A 16656-nucleotide genomic window follows, 5' to 3' on the forward strand; every position below is an offset into this window, starting at 1 on the left:
CAGAACCAAGCTGACTCACAGGTAAATTCTACCAAACATTTAAAAAAGAGATAATGACAATCTTTAAACTATTCAAAAAAAAAAAAAAAAAGAGGAAGGAATGCTTCCAAACTCATTTTATGAGGCCAGCATTACCCTAATACCAAAATCAGACAAAAATGCCACAAGAAAAGTACAAGCCAGTATCTGATAAATGTACATGCAAACAAAATATTAGCCAACCAAATTAAAAAATACATTAAAAGGATCATTCACCACAACCAGTGGGATTTATTCCAGGGACGCAAGGATGGTTCAATATATGCAAATTAATCAGCATGGTACACATTAACAAAATGAAGGATAAAAGTCACATGATCATTTCAACAGCTGCAGAAAAAGCATCTGACAAAATTCAACATCCATTCATGATAAACATTTTTAACAAAGTGGGTACAGAGGTAATATACCTCAACATTATAAAGGTCATATATGACAAACCCACAGCTAATATCCTACTCCAGTGAAAAACTAAAAGCTTTTCCCCTAAGATCAGGAACAAGACAAGGATGTCCACTCTCACGACCATTATTCAACATAGTACTAGAAGTCCTTGCCATAGCAATCCAATATTTTAAAAATTTTTTAAAAGTCTAAATTGGTGAGGAGGAAGTAAAACTGTCACTATTTGCAGATGACATGGCACTTTGTACAGAAAACCCTAAAGACCCCACCAAAAAAATATTAGAGTAAATGAATTCAGTAAAGTTGTGGGATGCAAAATCAGTATACAGAAATCTGTTGCATTTCTATATACTTAGTAATAAAAGAGCAGAAAGGGAAATTAAAAAAACAGTAACATTTATAATTGCATAATAAAGAATAAAATACTTAGGACTAAATTTAACCAAGAGGTTGAAGACCTATACTCTAAAAACTATTAAGACACTGATAAAGAAATCAAAAACAACACAAATAAATGGCAAGATATACCATGCTCATGCACTGGAAAAATTAATATTGTTAAAATATCCATACTACCCAAAGCAATCCACAGATTTAATGCAATCCCAATCAAAATACTAATAGTATTTTTCACAGAAGTAGAACAAACAATCCTAAAATGTGTATGGAACCACAGAAGACCTCAAGCAGTCAAAGCAGTCTTGAGGAAGAAGAACAAAGCTGGAGGTAGCAATCCCAGATTTCACACTACACTACAGAGTTACAGTAATCAAAACAGTACTGGCACAAAAACAGACATATAGATCAACGGAATGGAACTGACAGCCCAGAAATAAACCCATGCTTATACGGTCTGCCAATCTACAACAAAGGAGACAAAAATATACAATGGGGAAAAGACAGGCTCTTCAATAAATGGTGTTGGGAAAACCCTACATATAGAGAATAAAACTGGACCACTTTCTCACCACATACATAAAAATAAACTCAAAATGGATTAAAGACCTAAATGTGAAACCAGGAACCATAAAACTAGAAGAGAACATAGGCAGTAATCTCTGGGACATTATTTTTCTGGCTGTGTCTCCTCAGGCAAGGGAAACAAAAGCAAAATAAACTAATGGGACTATATCAAACTAAGAAGCTTTTGTACTGCAAAGGAAATCATCAGCAAAATGAAAAGGCAACCTACTGAATGGAAGAAGGTATTTGCAAATGATATCTCTGATAAGGGGTTAATACCCAAAATAACACCATCTAAAAGACAAATAATCTGATGAAAAAATGGGCAGAGGACCTGCATAGACACTTTTCCAAAGAAGACATACAAATGGTTAACAGACACATGAAAAACTGTTCAACATCATTAGCCATCAGGGAAATTCAAATCAAAACCACAATGAGATACCACCTTACACCAGTTAGAATGGCTAGTATCCAAAAGACAAGAAATATCAAGTGCTGGCAAGGATGCGGAAAAAAAAGGAACCCTCACGAACTGTTGGTGGGAATGTAAATTGGTGCAGCCACTATGCAGAACAGTATGGTGGTCCCTCCAACAGCTAAAAATAAAAGTACCATATGATCCAGTAATTCCACTACTGGGTATTTACCCAAGGAGAACTAAAACACTAATTTCAAAAGATATATGCACCCCTATGCTTATTGCAGCATTATTTACAACAGCTGAGCTATGAAAGTAACCTAAGTATCCATCAATAGATGAATGGATAAAGAAGATATAATACATACATGTGTGCACACGCACACACACACACACAGGAATATTACTCAGCCATAAAAAAGAATGAAATCTTGTCATTTGGAACAACATGGATGGACCTAGAAGGAATTATGCTAGGTGGAATAAGTCAGAGAAAGAGAAATACCATATGATTTCTCTTATATGTAGAAACTAAGAAAAAAAAAATGAACAAACAACAATAACAGAAAAGAGAAACAGACTCATGGAGAACAAATTAGTGGTTGCCAGAGGGGAGGGGAGTGGGAGACAGGCAAAACAGGTGATAAGGATTAAGAGGTATAAACTTCCAGTTATAAGTTATGGGGATAACGAGTACAGCAGAGGGAATATAGTAATAGTATTGTAATAACCGTGTGATAATAGATGGTAACCACACTTACCATGGTGAGCATTTCATAATGCACACAATTGTCGAATTACCTGTTGCAAACCTGATTTATGTCAACTATACTTCAATTTTTAAAAAAACACTGAACTGTACACTTAAAAATGGTTAAAATGGTAAATTTATGTATGTTTTACCACAGTAAATAATTCTGGAAGTAAAAAAAAAACCCAAAACTACAGAAGCCCAGAGTCCATCCCAGATGTACTGAATGTCCTCCTGGTCTAGCTGATTACTGGAACTTCAACTTCCTCCCGATAGTAACCCCTTAGGGCAAAGCTTATCTGAGTTTTAACGTCACTTAAAAGAAACCCTGTGTCCCTCACTTTACCTTCAAATTGAATCTGTCATTCCTACCCTGGTAGGTAACTTGGCACCATGGAGCAGCATGTGTCTGCTGGTCATAAAGTAGGCCAGTATCAGGCAAACTATCGCAACAGAGCCAGGTTTGTACTTGCTAGGTCGCCTCCTACTGAAACACTTCCATCACGTTATTTAATCCACCTGCCTACCTTGTGGGCACTGAAGAAGAAATGATGCAAAGCACAGGGCACAATGTCTGGCACCATGGGAAATAAATGTACACACACGTACACGTACGTACACACACACACACACACAAACACACACACCCCCTCCTTGCCCATGTTTCCTTCTAATGGGCCGTGGCTTATATTCTCCCTTCTAACCAAACTAGCTTAGGGTAAGTTCTGGAAGGCTCATCAGCCCCTACCTCTAAGCTTTTGCTTGTGCCACTTACCCGCCCTTTTGGAATGAGCTATAAGGACACTTTATCTTTCCCTACCCTGCACAAACATTACCTGCGGAGCATCTGCTTTTCATATTAACCTATTAAGTTTTCTCTCACTGCCTATTATGAAAAGTTGTTTATAAATATGTTTTTGTGTTAATTCCTAAACTTCTCTCTCCTCTCTCCTAATAACTTGTATGTTCTTTGAGGACAGGGATTATGTCCTTCCCTTCATTTATAAGTACAAGGATCAAGAAACACTTTTCTGCTACGACAGTTCAACTGTATTATCTTTCAGTAGGAATAAAAACCACAGGATTTCCCTGGGGGGAGGGGACACAATTGAGAAACAGGTGACATGTTCATTGTGGTACCTGTTTTTAGCCTGATACCTGCTAAGAATCATAGTACTGATTTGATTTGGGGCAAAAGGCACAGAACATGGAATTTACCATGCTAACCGTGTTTAAGTGCGCAGCTCAGTGGCACCAAGTACATTCACGCTGTTGTGCAGTCATCACCACCATCCTGCTCCAGAACTCTTTCCGTCTTGCAAAACGGAATCTCTGTATCCATTAAACATTAACTCTTCCAGTCCTCTCTCCTACCTCTGACCTCTGGCAGCTAGCTTCTGCTTTCTGTCTCCAAGAATACCTCGCGTAGCTGGGTTGTTCAGTACCTGTCCTCTGTGACTGGCATACTTCACTCAGCACAATGTCCTCAAGGTTCATCCAGACTGCAGCACGGGCCAGAGCGTCCTTCCTTTTTAAGGCTGCACGGTACTGATTTTTGAGGTGGAAAAACAACCCTGCACATATGTCTTAACAGATTATTTATTAATATGTCATTCTAAACATTACATAAATACAGCCTATACACTAGAGTATCAAACATTGTTCCAGTAAGAAGTTCAAGAGGACACTGAGGGCTATCTTAAGAAATATGAATACTTTGGCTTTCATAATTACATCAGATGAAAAAAACAATTCAAAAAACAGTTTTCATTTCCTGCTATGATTAACAATAAAACCAAGTAGAAAAATAAGAGTGTATTAAAAAAAAGATACTCAAGTACTTTTCAAAGAACTCATTCCCCTTTTCTTCACTACATACATACTCATACAAATTACTCAGTAATCTACTATGAGAAGTGGTTCTTCACCTATATAAGGAACCTCAGTAAATATTTGTTGAATGAATGAACAATCTATGGAAATGAATCTACTACTTTAATTTGTTTTTTTTTAATTTTCTTTTTCAAGTAAGAGCAATAGTAAACATACTGAAGTTCTTGTTTGTCCAGATCATAAGCCTATGGAACAGTGATTGTTACAAACACTACCCATCATAGCTAATAATCAAATTAATGTGCATTTATCAACCTACTAAGAAAAATTCTATCATGTGGCAGAACTAATTCTAATGTAATACTTGATTGGGCTTCAATCACCTGCGACATGGTCAAGAAAAGGGAACTGGGACTGCTAGGTTTGTAATTATCTCACTTATCAATGAACTCCTATCTTTGAGCCCTCACTCCCACCCAACCCCCTCCCGCACACTTCGAAACATTGCTAGAAATAGCAGCTGCAGCGTATCTTCACCCTCTTGTTAATTTGGCTCTGAAAATGTATTCAGGCTCCAAGTTCAGATGAGGGAACTTCCAAGCAGGAAAGAGTTCACTAGGGAGTGCCCACAAATGGAAATGAGTCCATGGCCAGAGCAGAACAAAGCTTTGTTCTTACAGCAAGCTCAATGGACACACGTGATAAAACCCAAAGCTGAACACTCACTCTTCCTCCCAAAGTCACATTTCATAAGCAGACCAAAACAAAACAAAAAAACAAAAACAAACTGAAAAGACCCTTTTAAGTAGGATCTTTTCAGGAAAACCATAATTTTGATCCTTTTTTGAAGTTAAATTGTGCTAAATATTATACCTAACACAATTAAAAGATGAAAGCTGCTGAGGTTACAAATAAGCAAATTCGTGATGCTTGGCCTAGATAAAAGCTAAAACAAATTCCAAGAAGTCCTGCCAGAAAGGTGGTTTTAAGAACTGCTTCTCTGAGTCAGATGTAGCAAATCTGATGATCTAGCAGCCATAATTTAGGAAGGCAAGAGTATAGTGAGTATGTCATTACTCTCCTCTTATGATGAGCAATTACAGGGGGAAGCGGTGGGGGAGCAATTTAAACTTCAGTTCTCAGACTTTGTCTTAATGAAATAAAACACTGTTGGATAGTAGTGGAGATTCTAATTTATAAAATATTGACCTTTGTCCAAATAAAGTTTCTTTCATGATCAACTTTTCACAGGTAGTCCTAAATTACTACTTTATGTGCTTAAGTCTGAAGAGAAATCTTGGCTAACCTAGAAGTTTATCTTTACATAATCATCATCTCAATAGGTTTAACTCATATTAAACTGATTATTACTTTGATACACTATGAAGTTAAAAAAGGTCCTCAGTAGTGCAAACACAAAAGCCTCAAACTATCTTAACTACGTCTTCACAGTATGGCTAGTGAACTAGCAACTAATGCATCATTTCAACAAGCCCCAAAGTCAGCATCTTTAATTCATGGTGGGGCCTCTCTATCCCACAATTCACAAACTGTCCCAAATTCCTGGTGTCAAAGGGTTGTCAATATGTGAACCAGGAAAACTACCACAGACTTCCCCTTTCCAAGTTCAAAAGTTCCTCTAATCAAAAACAAAACAAAAAAACAAAGAAACAATCAGCTAAACTTTCACCCCTTTACAATGTTCCAGCCAAATTAAGGTTACATTTAAAATGTACATATCTGGAAACAAGAGTTCTTCAAAATCATCCTTCATATATTCCTACACAGAGAATGGTGTCTCAGATGTGGAAAAAAACAAAAAAAACAAAAAAAACCTGATGGGTTTTTTACCTGCAAAATTACATCACCCGCAGAGCACAAAGGACGCATCATCGTCCGTGCCCAGAGCACTCACAAAACCCAGCAGCCTTGGGCTTCAGTTCTTAAAGGCTCCACATTTACTGGCTTTAGCAATGAATTCCTTTAGCAGAGGGCCATCCATTTGCCAAAATGCTGCAGTCTGTGTAACTTCTGTCAAATGATTGATGCAAAACTTAAAGCAGAATTCTTCTAAATCCTGGACACACACAACAAAAATAAAAACAAGAAGAGGCCTTTTTTTATTAACTTTGATCGAATTACTTCTATCCAAACCCCTCATCCCAAATCCTTACCCTCCCCTAGAAGACATTTGAGGCCAGAAACCTCAAACTAAGCAAACAAGTGACCATAGGTAGGTATCAGAAAAGCACACACTATTGAGTCAAAACATTGTGAAAGCAACAATTTCACTACCTCAAGTCTGACTCTTCAAAACACACACCCATTCACACAGCCTATGGTGGGGAAGCTTCTACAAGGCTACCACACAGTCTAGTCACATGCAGGCTTTGTCTGGAGAAGCTGAAAGCATACACCTGAAGCTGATACAATATTGTCTGTCAATTATTCTGCAATAATAATTAAAAACAAAGCTGAAAGCAACTTCAGTCCATCATACGTTTTACCACAGTCAAGAAGTCCGAGAAAAGAATTAAGATTTAGCTTAAGGAAGATTTTAAGAAACAGAAAAGTGATAAAGAGATGTCCCCACGAGACACATTAAAAAAGAAAAAAATTCCAAGCACCTTAAATCCACTGCTGTGCTCTCCTAGATAAAATGCCTTCATTCTTAAAGCCACAAGAAATAATACACTACAACTCCCACCAAACTAATTTCTCATTCTCAGTCCATCCAGAGAAGAATATTCAGAGATTGGAGTTTTCATTCAGACGAATGAAGTCATCAGCTACCGACACTCAGAAGGAAAGTGATACACACAAGTGGTAAACCAGAACAACTTAAAAATCCGTTTCCGCCAATGCCAATACAGCCTTTTCATCCCCAGCAAAACCGCTACTATATTTGTTCCTTTAAACACTGGAACATATATTTATTAAATCAATTAGGTACTGGAATGTATACAAAGTCTAAATATGTAACAGCAAATCACACTGAAAGCTCTTATCACAAATACCTTGATTTTTTAACTTTGCCAGCTACACCGAAGGTCAGTACTCAGGGTTCTATCAAACCAGGAACTCAACAACATTTAAACTGCAGCGTCTTGGTCTCATGTTTCCAAGCCACTGTGAAATGAGAAATTTTAGGCAGGGTGGGGGAGGGCCCACACAAACACAGAGACACATCCCTTTCTACTCTCTCTGTGCAGACCCCTGCAAGCAAATACTTCCTTCTTCTAAGGGTCCCTCTGCCCTTAGCTGAATGAGGTTCCCTTCCAGTCATATCACTGGTAAGAGATAAACCACATCTAATGTGTATCAGTCAGCTGCTGCCAGAGTTTTGTTTTCTAGATAATTCACAATCCATTTAAAATATAGGCACAATCTTTGCATCAACTTTTTTAATAAGAGAGTCTCCGTGGGCTGAAGTACCGCTGAACGTTCTGTGTATTATAAGAAACTAAAATGTTAAACTATATAAAACATTCCCTCTCACGTTACTATTAAAGAAAAAGCCCTCTCCTGGTATTACAACCCAATGATTAAGAAACAGCTTTAGGAACTGAATTATATTCTACAAGGAGATCAAAGTCATTTCAATCTTATTTATCAAAAATAGAAAACTAGTTTTTCTACACATTCCTTAGGAAGAAATAACCAGTCATAAGCACAGAAAGTTTCTTCAAACCATGCAATGTAGCAGATGAGGATCTTTAAATATTAACTTTTAATTACATAATTTCAAATTCAAACAAGACTCACTAAATTCTGGCCTTGTAAAACCTTATCACTTCCACGTCTACAAATTTGGAATTCAAGCTCTTTAGAGTACACATGAAAAAGTGAGTTTATCCAGTTTACTAATTATACAGAGATTATCTTGGGTATAAACTTTAAGAACTTTTTACGTACTACAGGTATACAAAGGGTGCCTCTGATTACAAATCACTTCATACATTTATGAAAATGGCTCTATCGAACTGCCTTCCCTTCCCCTCCAACTAGTCTGAATTGGTGAGATATCTCAGTATTCAAAAAATGTTCTGCAGTTTCCAACCGTTTAATAACTGAATCTTGCTTAAGGCAGATCTATGGAAAAGGAAGCACTGAATGCACTTGGAAAGACAGAAACTATTTGCAAGTTCAGCTGCACGAACCAGAGTGGCCCAGCCAAGCAATTCTCTTAGTAGCCAATGCCCTGAGCCAGGTTGCCTTTGCTTTGATATGTAAATGAGGTAACTATTTTCCTGATAATTCTTAGATATTTGAAGAAGCTACATGATCTGTTCCTTATTCTGCAAATGATCACATCTTCAATACCCAGAAAAGAAAGTGCAACTCTTACCCAACTAATAAGTTAACTATAACAGGACTGCTGGGCTTTATACAAAACATTTCCAAGAAAACAAGAAGGATCACCAGACCAGTAGATGAAAAAAGTTCATAACAGATTGAAAGCATCTTCTTAAAGCCCATGGAATACAGAAGTGGGAGAGGGTGCAAAATCAGGGGCTTTAAAACAATATTCTTGGTATTTTAGAAACTATAAATCCCTTATTTATGACATTTTGTGGTGAAATTATTCTAAAGCGGTTCTGAGGCAAATCAGGTGAAATATCAGATTTGTTGTAATTAGCAAGGAAGCTCAAAATAAACTGCTACTCTGAAATAATTTATAAATTCATTCCAAATTTTTGAAATTATTCCAATAACTTATATATTCCGAAAATAACTTGTTTTTCCTTTCCACAGATTTTCTTCAGTAACAAAGTAAAACAGAGACAATTGATGGTCTTAATATCCACATTTTTAAAAATGCCACTGCAGCCTAAATGAACTTCTTAACCAGCCCTAAATCCCCGAAAGCTAAAATACCTGAATGCTAAGCATTCTATCGAAGACCACTTGGCCAGGGTGAGACAGGCTCCTATGTGTCTGTCAACCAGCCCCCACTTGAGACGCACTCCAGATGGCAAGACTGTGAACCACACCTCCTCTGTCCAAACTTGTTAAAGTAGTAACGAAACCCCAAAACCGTAAGTTTAGAATTTATAATATATATCAGGTACAAAATATGCCAGATCAAAGTGGTCTTTGGTTTGGTTTTTTAGAATGTCCTTAAAATGTCTTGCTACCTAGGACAAAATAAAGAAAGGTGCTTTGTCTTACTAACTAAAAAATATTTTATAGTCTACTGATCATGGAAAACTTTTTAATTTCAGAAAGAAGAAAAAAATGCTGACCATCAGGCTTTAGCACAAAACTTTTCAAAACCAATATCCCAAGCCAATTTTGGAATTAGATTCCGGACCTTATATTTATGGCTTCCCACCAACAGCAAAATATTAGGACGTAAGTTACTCAGCAAGTAGGATTTTCTGGAAAGCACTCTACTCTGGTTCCCAACAACTTCTCCTAATGTTCAAATATACACAGAAAACAAAAATTTCCTGAAAACAGTATAAATAGAAACATTTCAAACTTGTGTGATGAGCTATAGAACTATCTTGACACAGTGCTTCATTCACGTTTTCTCCCTTGATGGCAATGTTCACCTGGGTTTGTACTGAAGGAATACTTAAGTGCTCCCCTGCCAAGTCATTCCTCAGTTAAAACTTGCAGAAAGTCGGACAACGCACTCGTAACAAAAGGGCTCCACAAGCAGCTTACTTAAAAAAAAAAAAAAAAAAACAACTTCTTAACTACTGAGTCAATACATTTTTGTTGCTTTTGTGTGTGTATATTTGCTTCGAAATTACCTTGTCAAAGCGGGTAGAGAGGAACCTCAAGAACTTACATAAAAGAGAAAGAATGTGAGAAGCATGTAGTCTCCATCTTCCTAGCATTTGAACCACAGAATGAAGGAAAAGTCATCTGGTCTCCCTAAGCGGAGCTTCTGAAAGTCAGTCCATTTTTTGGCAGTTAATTTCCAATCTGACTTAATAGAAGCTTCCCATCAACTAATAAATAGAGTGGGTTTTATTTTTATATTCTAAACACTTCATTTATTTACTTACTACATTCTATAGCATTAAGGAAATACAGTGTAAAAGTACATTAGTCAATTACAGAACTCCTGTAAGAATCTAAAAAAAAAAATAGCTTAGAAAGAAGGTGATTCTTCCTCCTTTTGTCTTCTATTTTCTAATTTTTCTACATTGAATGTATAATATTTGTGGGGTTGGGCTTTGTTTTTTTTTTTTGTTTTTTTTCATTTTTTAAAAAGCACACCCTTGTGGTGTGGTATTTCAAATTCATTTAACTCAACATACACTCTTGCATGCCAAATCAAATGACCATACTGTGACAGACGCAAGGGAATCACATATATTTTCAGTCTCAAGGAAGGGACAGAATTTCATGTGTCTATATTTTATACGAGGAAAATGAAAACCAGTAAAAAAAAAAAAAAAAATGACCACCTGGCATGGGTAGAAGTGGCACGAGGTTTTTTTCTGTGACTTTTTGGGTAAGTTTTAGCTTAGTGAGAAAGAAATTGCCAGCACCTAGAGCCACGATGTTTGCCTCTGCCCCGATGGTCCTAACTGGTTTTAGTCAGCAGTATCCTAATCCCAGGAATAGGGAACTCATTAGCAGTGAAGAGGAGGAGCAGGGAGAGACACAGAGCAGATGTTCAAAGTCAATTAACGGACAGAACAGGCATCAACCGATTTAAAATTATATCACTGGGTAGAATGCAACCTTAAAGAAATAGCACTTCTAATAAAGAAGTTTATGGTGTCACAGAAAAGGTAAAAAAAAAAAAAAAATCTATACTTCCATTTCCTATTAGACATAATTTATTTGATCATCGCTCCATCTGTTGCCAGGCCACAGAGAAAGTCAGCTATTTGACCTTATTAAATATTTATAATCATGATCTCAAATAAAAATAGGATACATTTTGAAAATATAAGACATAATGTTCCATTTTGATCCCTAAGTGTGATAAAGATGAAGTCTGTCTTCCACCACACCAAGGCCACATTACAGATCTCCGAGGGTGTTTGGTAAATCCCGATACCAGGTCCTCTGCCTTGTCAAATGATGACGAAGTACCTCTAGAACGGACTAATTGTGTCACTAAAGGTGCCTGCCTTAGCTGGACATCTCGAACTCCGAGGCTACTGCTCTCTACCTTTTATTCTCTATACATTTATAAAACCAACCAGAGCAGCCTTAAGTTCACTAATTATCCTGAATGCGTCCTTCAGGTGGTACCACATGCATTCAGTTCAACAAACACTTATTATCCAGTGCCTACCATGTGCCAGGCACTACAGGGTACAGAGATGAATAAGAAAGTTTCTGCTTATGAGCAGCTGACCATCTGATGACACTGTGGTTCTTAACTTCAAGAAAATACACGAAACACAAAATTTCAGACTCCCCAAAGCCCATTCATTCATAGATCCTCTAGAGATCCATAAATCCTAGATTAAGAATTCAATCCAGTGCAAAACCAACCATTCACAACCAAACACACAAACAAAAAGGAGCCCAGACCAAGTTCTTCACACATGAATGAGTTATAATTAGACAAAGATAGAATTTCAGAGCATACAGATATGAATCATACAGCATCCTTGGCTTACAACAGGATAGAGTTAGGGAGACGGCAAAGTGGGTCTTGAAAAAAATATATAAGCTGACTTTGAGTAACACCCGAAACTACAAATGGCATCAATCCAACTGGGGAGGACACTTTCTATTCCAACCCGCAGTACAGCTGCTTGGACCTCAGTTAGGTTCTTTTCTTAGTTAAAAATGAAAGTAGAACAACAACCATTTTTGAAACTATGAACACAGAATAAACAAGCAAGGCCAGCTTTCATTTTTTTAGGGATCAGTCAGTTCACGGATTCCCTAAATAAAAGTGAAATTACTCCTGTTCCTTGTCTCATGCAAGAAAAGTGGGGGGCAGGCCATGAGGAGTTGGAGGGGGTGGTTTCTGTTCGTTATTTTATGTTACCTCTGCATCATATCTGACTGCAGCAGAGAATAGTGAAAAGGCATTCTCCACAGTAATTCCGCGCTTGATAATGTGCTGACAAAGCTTTCTCAGTCGGTTTTCACAGTAAGACGTAGCCAAGTCCAAAAGACCTAAAAGCAAGAAGTATGGAAGGTTTAATCAAGTTTATGATAATTTCCCATAATTTATAAACATAAATATTTTATTTTGGTGCAAAGAGTTATGTAGATAAATCAACAGAAGTTTCTTAGTGAGTAATACTCGAAATTTTATTAAATAAATCCTCTTCTTCACTCCCTACATCCCCCATCCCAAAACAGACCTCTCCTACACTCACTTTATACATCTTCTTCTACAGTAAAAAGGAAGGGGAATAAATAGAATTCCCCCCTCATTTTATTTCCAAGATGATATATTAAATGCATTAGCAATGTATACGTACTTCAGTATTAACAGAATGAAAATAAATCCACAGTCATAAACTTGTGTCCACAATTATTAACCATAGTAACTATATAACACTATATGTCAAGACATTTACTTCAAATATTGTCTAAAAACCAACCAACTTGCCACTTTGTACATGTCAGTGCTCTAAGAACATGACGAGAGAGATCCGTGACCGCGTGGCTTGGCCCATCCAGTGGGCTCACGTACCTATAGCATCTTCAGGCGGCAGGTCCACTGTGTCTGTGTAGAGGTACTGGAGAAAGGCACGGTACACTGGATACGAAAACTGGTCTATTTCTATCACCTCCTTCATATCCTCATTCCAGTAAGACTGGAACATGGACCGAAAGTGCTCACACCTAAACAGAACACAGAAAGTTACCTAAGGAAGTTGCCGCAGTCAGGTAAATATTACAGGTCTCCTTAACTACTCCATCCTTGGGCCCACACGCACCAGGATCATGGATCTTCAGCTAGCATAGGCTTTCACATTCACCTTTTGCATATTTTCACTTTCAGTTTTTGATTAGGATCTATCAAATACTAAGAATTATAAATAGAGCCTAGAAGCACCTAGCACCCTCCAGCGTTCCACAGTCTCCATTTGACAGTCCTCATTCAGATCAAGTATTCTGCTCACTTGTTTTTCTCAAACAGATATGCATTTTAAACAATGAAATTAAAAGAAATTCAGAAATGAGAGTTCAAATCTTTGACTATCTATCAGCATCATTCAAATAATTTATTTGGTTTTTAATTTTCATGTAATCAGCATATTCTTAAAATGGCTTTAAATGCTAACTGGATTACATTTAGGCTAATTATTATCCCATTACCTTACATGATAATTTTCCTTTTTTTCTGACACATCTTCAAAACAGCCATCAGTCCTATTTTGTTCCTCTGCTTTGACCTGCTCCGTTTCCAATCTTCCCAAGCCTGTTACCAACTTACTTACAAAACACATTCACCAGGAGAGTCACAGATTTCAAAAAAAAAACAAAAACCGAAGTGGGTCTTTTTATGTTGTATTTGCATGTAAAAAGCCACCTATATGAGGAACTGATTTCTAAATACTGGTTTTTCTTAAGTATGTAATACACTTCAGTTTTAAAACGTCATCTTTTCAAATCCTTTTAAAATGAGATACGGTGTAAATAAACAGAATATTTTCAAAATCCATTCACAACTAAAAATGGTTCCACCTACGTAAGACATTACTTCATCTGAGAAGTAAAAAGAAATAGTTGTTTAGGCAAGGAATGACAAATTAAACAGGACAAATGAAAGGAATAGACTGACTGACCACAGGTTCACAGAAAGGAACATTTCCAGTTCACCTTTTATTAACTTTGGTTCAGATATTTACTCTCTCAGTAATGACTAACATATGGCTTTTTGGTTCCCTTAAAAAGTATTATTTTGTGAAAAGGTTTTCAACTAAATCTCAAAAGGGACTTGTAAATGGCCAGTTTAACTCTCAATGGTCTCCCTTCATGTGCCTCTCTCTCAGTAACGGCAGCCTCAGGGAGCAAGAGTTCAAACCATTATTAATAAATACCACCCTGCCATCTACTCTATCTAAAGAACATTCCTTTAATTGGAAATTAAATGTCCCTCAGGGCCAGAGGTCCATCATTCCTGACCATGAGAGTTTTCGGCTTGGGGAAAAAGGAATCTTTATGTGTAAAAGAGGACATACACATTTTTCACTAACAATCTTTTGTATTTTTTTAAGCATGTAAATAAATTTGTCGATGGAAATAAATATTCACAAGATCCTCATTTAAAACACGATATAAACTGGGCACCTGGGTGGCTCAGTCAGTTAAGCGTCAGACTCTTGATTTTGGCTCAGGGTGGTGGGATCAAGCCCCGCCATCACCCAGGGTGGAGCCAGTTTGGGATTCTCTCTCCCTCTTCCTCTGCCCCTCCTCCCACCCCTGGCTCAGAGCACACGTTCTCTCTCTTTCTCTCTAAAAAAAAGAAAACAACAACAAACACAATATAGACAAATATTTACGCTACCACATTATGCCTTTTCAAAAAGGCACATGAGTGCACACTCATACACACATGCAAAACTCTTCACTAATGCATGGATCCCATTAATAAAAATATTAAGTTGTACCATTTCTCTCTACTGCCAAGGCTGTTCCTTATCAGTCCCCATTTTGTGGACCAACAAAGACATGGAGACTGCAAAAAAGAAAGTAAGGTTACTGATGTCTCTAAGCTCATGCAAAAATACCTGATTTTCAAAACAGCTTTATGGACATGGATGTATTTCCCATCGATTCGAAACTTCAGATCAGCAGTATCTGGACTATCAAATTCTTTCTTCAGTGATTCGGCAACTGTTAAAAAGTCTTCATGCTCTGAAGGCAACAAACACATTATTAATACAAAAAGCTCAGGAAATGTGGTAGAAATATGAAAGACTTCAAAAAGATAACCATTAGCATGATAGGTAATTCCATCAGATTTTTTCAAGAGTTCATGCCTTATTTGACAAATCAATTTCACTGTATCAAGATTAAGTATCTTGAGTCTAGAAACTACCAAAAATAAGTAGTTGGAAAGGCCACTTACCAGTCTTACATACTAAGCTAGACATTTTAAAATATATATTTTTTAAAAGAAGAAAAAGTTATAGGCAGTCCACGATTATATAACTACTTAAAACTTTAGTGGTTCTCTTCGGGGACTAAGAATTTATCAATTTTCCTACTTCGGGGGTAGTTTCAAGGGACTGGTAAATTCAACTGAAGTTGTGTCAAGAGATAAATTTACCAGTGAAGTAATGCCATGCAGTCATGTTCTTACACAAAGAAACCCTACTTCCTAGGTATGTGGAATTTCAACATCCCTCTTAATCCTAAAGATCAATGTACAAACAATAATCCTTACCTGCTATCTAAAAACAGAGCAAACCAACTTAGTAACCATTACACTCAAAGGGAACAGTTTTACAAAAAGCTGGTCACGCTGCCCGGTAAGAACTGCTGGAATGATTATTTGTAAGTCGAACTGTGTCCTCACGAAAAAAAGTAAAGGCACTTGTAAAATTCGGTAACACCTTCCTGCGCTGTACATGCACAGGTAGAAGGCGAACAGGAAAACAAAAACAATCCCAGAGATCACTGGCAATGCGCACAGGTGCTGGTGACACAGGCCCCTAGGATGAGAAGAGAGCTGTGCCTCTCGGTAGCCTGCTGCTCTTGGAGGAGGGACATCTGCTAAACCGAGGCTGAAACTTAATAAAGAAGCTTACCCAGGAGCTCTACTATCAGAATCTCCCAAGGAAATGGCATTTGCCCAAGCCCTCCCCCGGGCTCCTGCAATGCAGAGCTTTTCTTGGCTATGGAGGAAAGTGGACAATCTCTCAAAAATCAGGCTTTCCCTGACCCTATAACCTGGATCTCTGGCAAATAAAAGAAAGGAAATGACTAAGATGGGCACGGAGTCCAGGGATGGAGACTGCTCGCCCCCGCCCCAGTCCCAAAATAGCTTCGTACCAGTGCCCCTACTTCTGCATCCGTCCTAAGGCCTCAAGAACCCTCTTCCGCCTCTTGGTTTCTGGCAACAAGTACAATACCTCCTTTCAGAGAAGAAATATTCTTCAGAGGTGTTTTTTAACCATCTGACTTTCTTTCTAATGCTCACCTGAGACGGTAAACTGGGAGAAAAAAACTTTTCTGACTTTTATTGGGTAGATGGGAAAGAAGTCATCTAGGAGATATACTGAATGATCTTATCTCTTCCAAACTTAGCATTAAAAAATGTTACAACTTTTGTTCTGAAAAGAATCTTTTCAGG

At 37.5% G+C, this 16656-nt stretch overlaps 1 protein-coding gene across 10 annotated transcripts in view; it reads right to left on the bottom strand.

Annotated features, from left to right (window-relative positions):
* Positions 1-4160: 4160 nt before the first annotated feature.
* The window catches only part of RCBTB1 (RCC1 and BTB domain containing protein 1), a 47976-nt gene continuing 35480 nt past the window's right edge, over positions 4161-16656 (bottom strand). For 7 of the 10 annotated variants that reach the window (XM_078070397.1, XM_078070393.1, XM_078070398.1 and 4 more), the window contains 5 exons: positions 15089-15215; positions 13674-13790; positions 13045-13196; positions 12388-12518; positions 4161-6489 (listed from right to left, as the gene is read on the bottom strand). In XM_078070397.1, coding sequence (XP_077926523.1) covers positions 6349-6489; positions 12388-12518; positions 13045-13196; positions 13674-13790; positions 15089-15215 — 668 coding nt within the window. In that variant the 3' untranslated portion in view covers positions 4161-6348. Of the gene's footprint in view, positions 6490-11925; positions 12519-13044; positions 13197-13673; positions 13791-15088; positions 15216-16656 lie in introns of those variants that run through there. The other 3 variants (XM_036104598.2, XM_078070400.1, XM_078070401.1) reach the window with 3 other exon arrangements.

This window comes from Halichoerus grypus, chromosome 4 (assembly GCF_964656455.1).
Source record: "Halichoerus grypus chromosome 4, mHalGry1.hap1.1, whole genome shotgun sequence".
In the NCBI taxonomy this organism is placed as follows: domain Eukaryota; kingdom Metazoa; phylum Chordata; class Mammalia; order Carnivora; family Phocidae; genus Halichoerus; species Halichoerus grypus.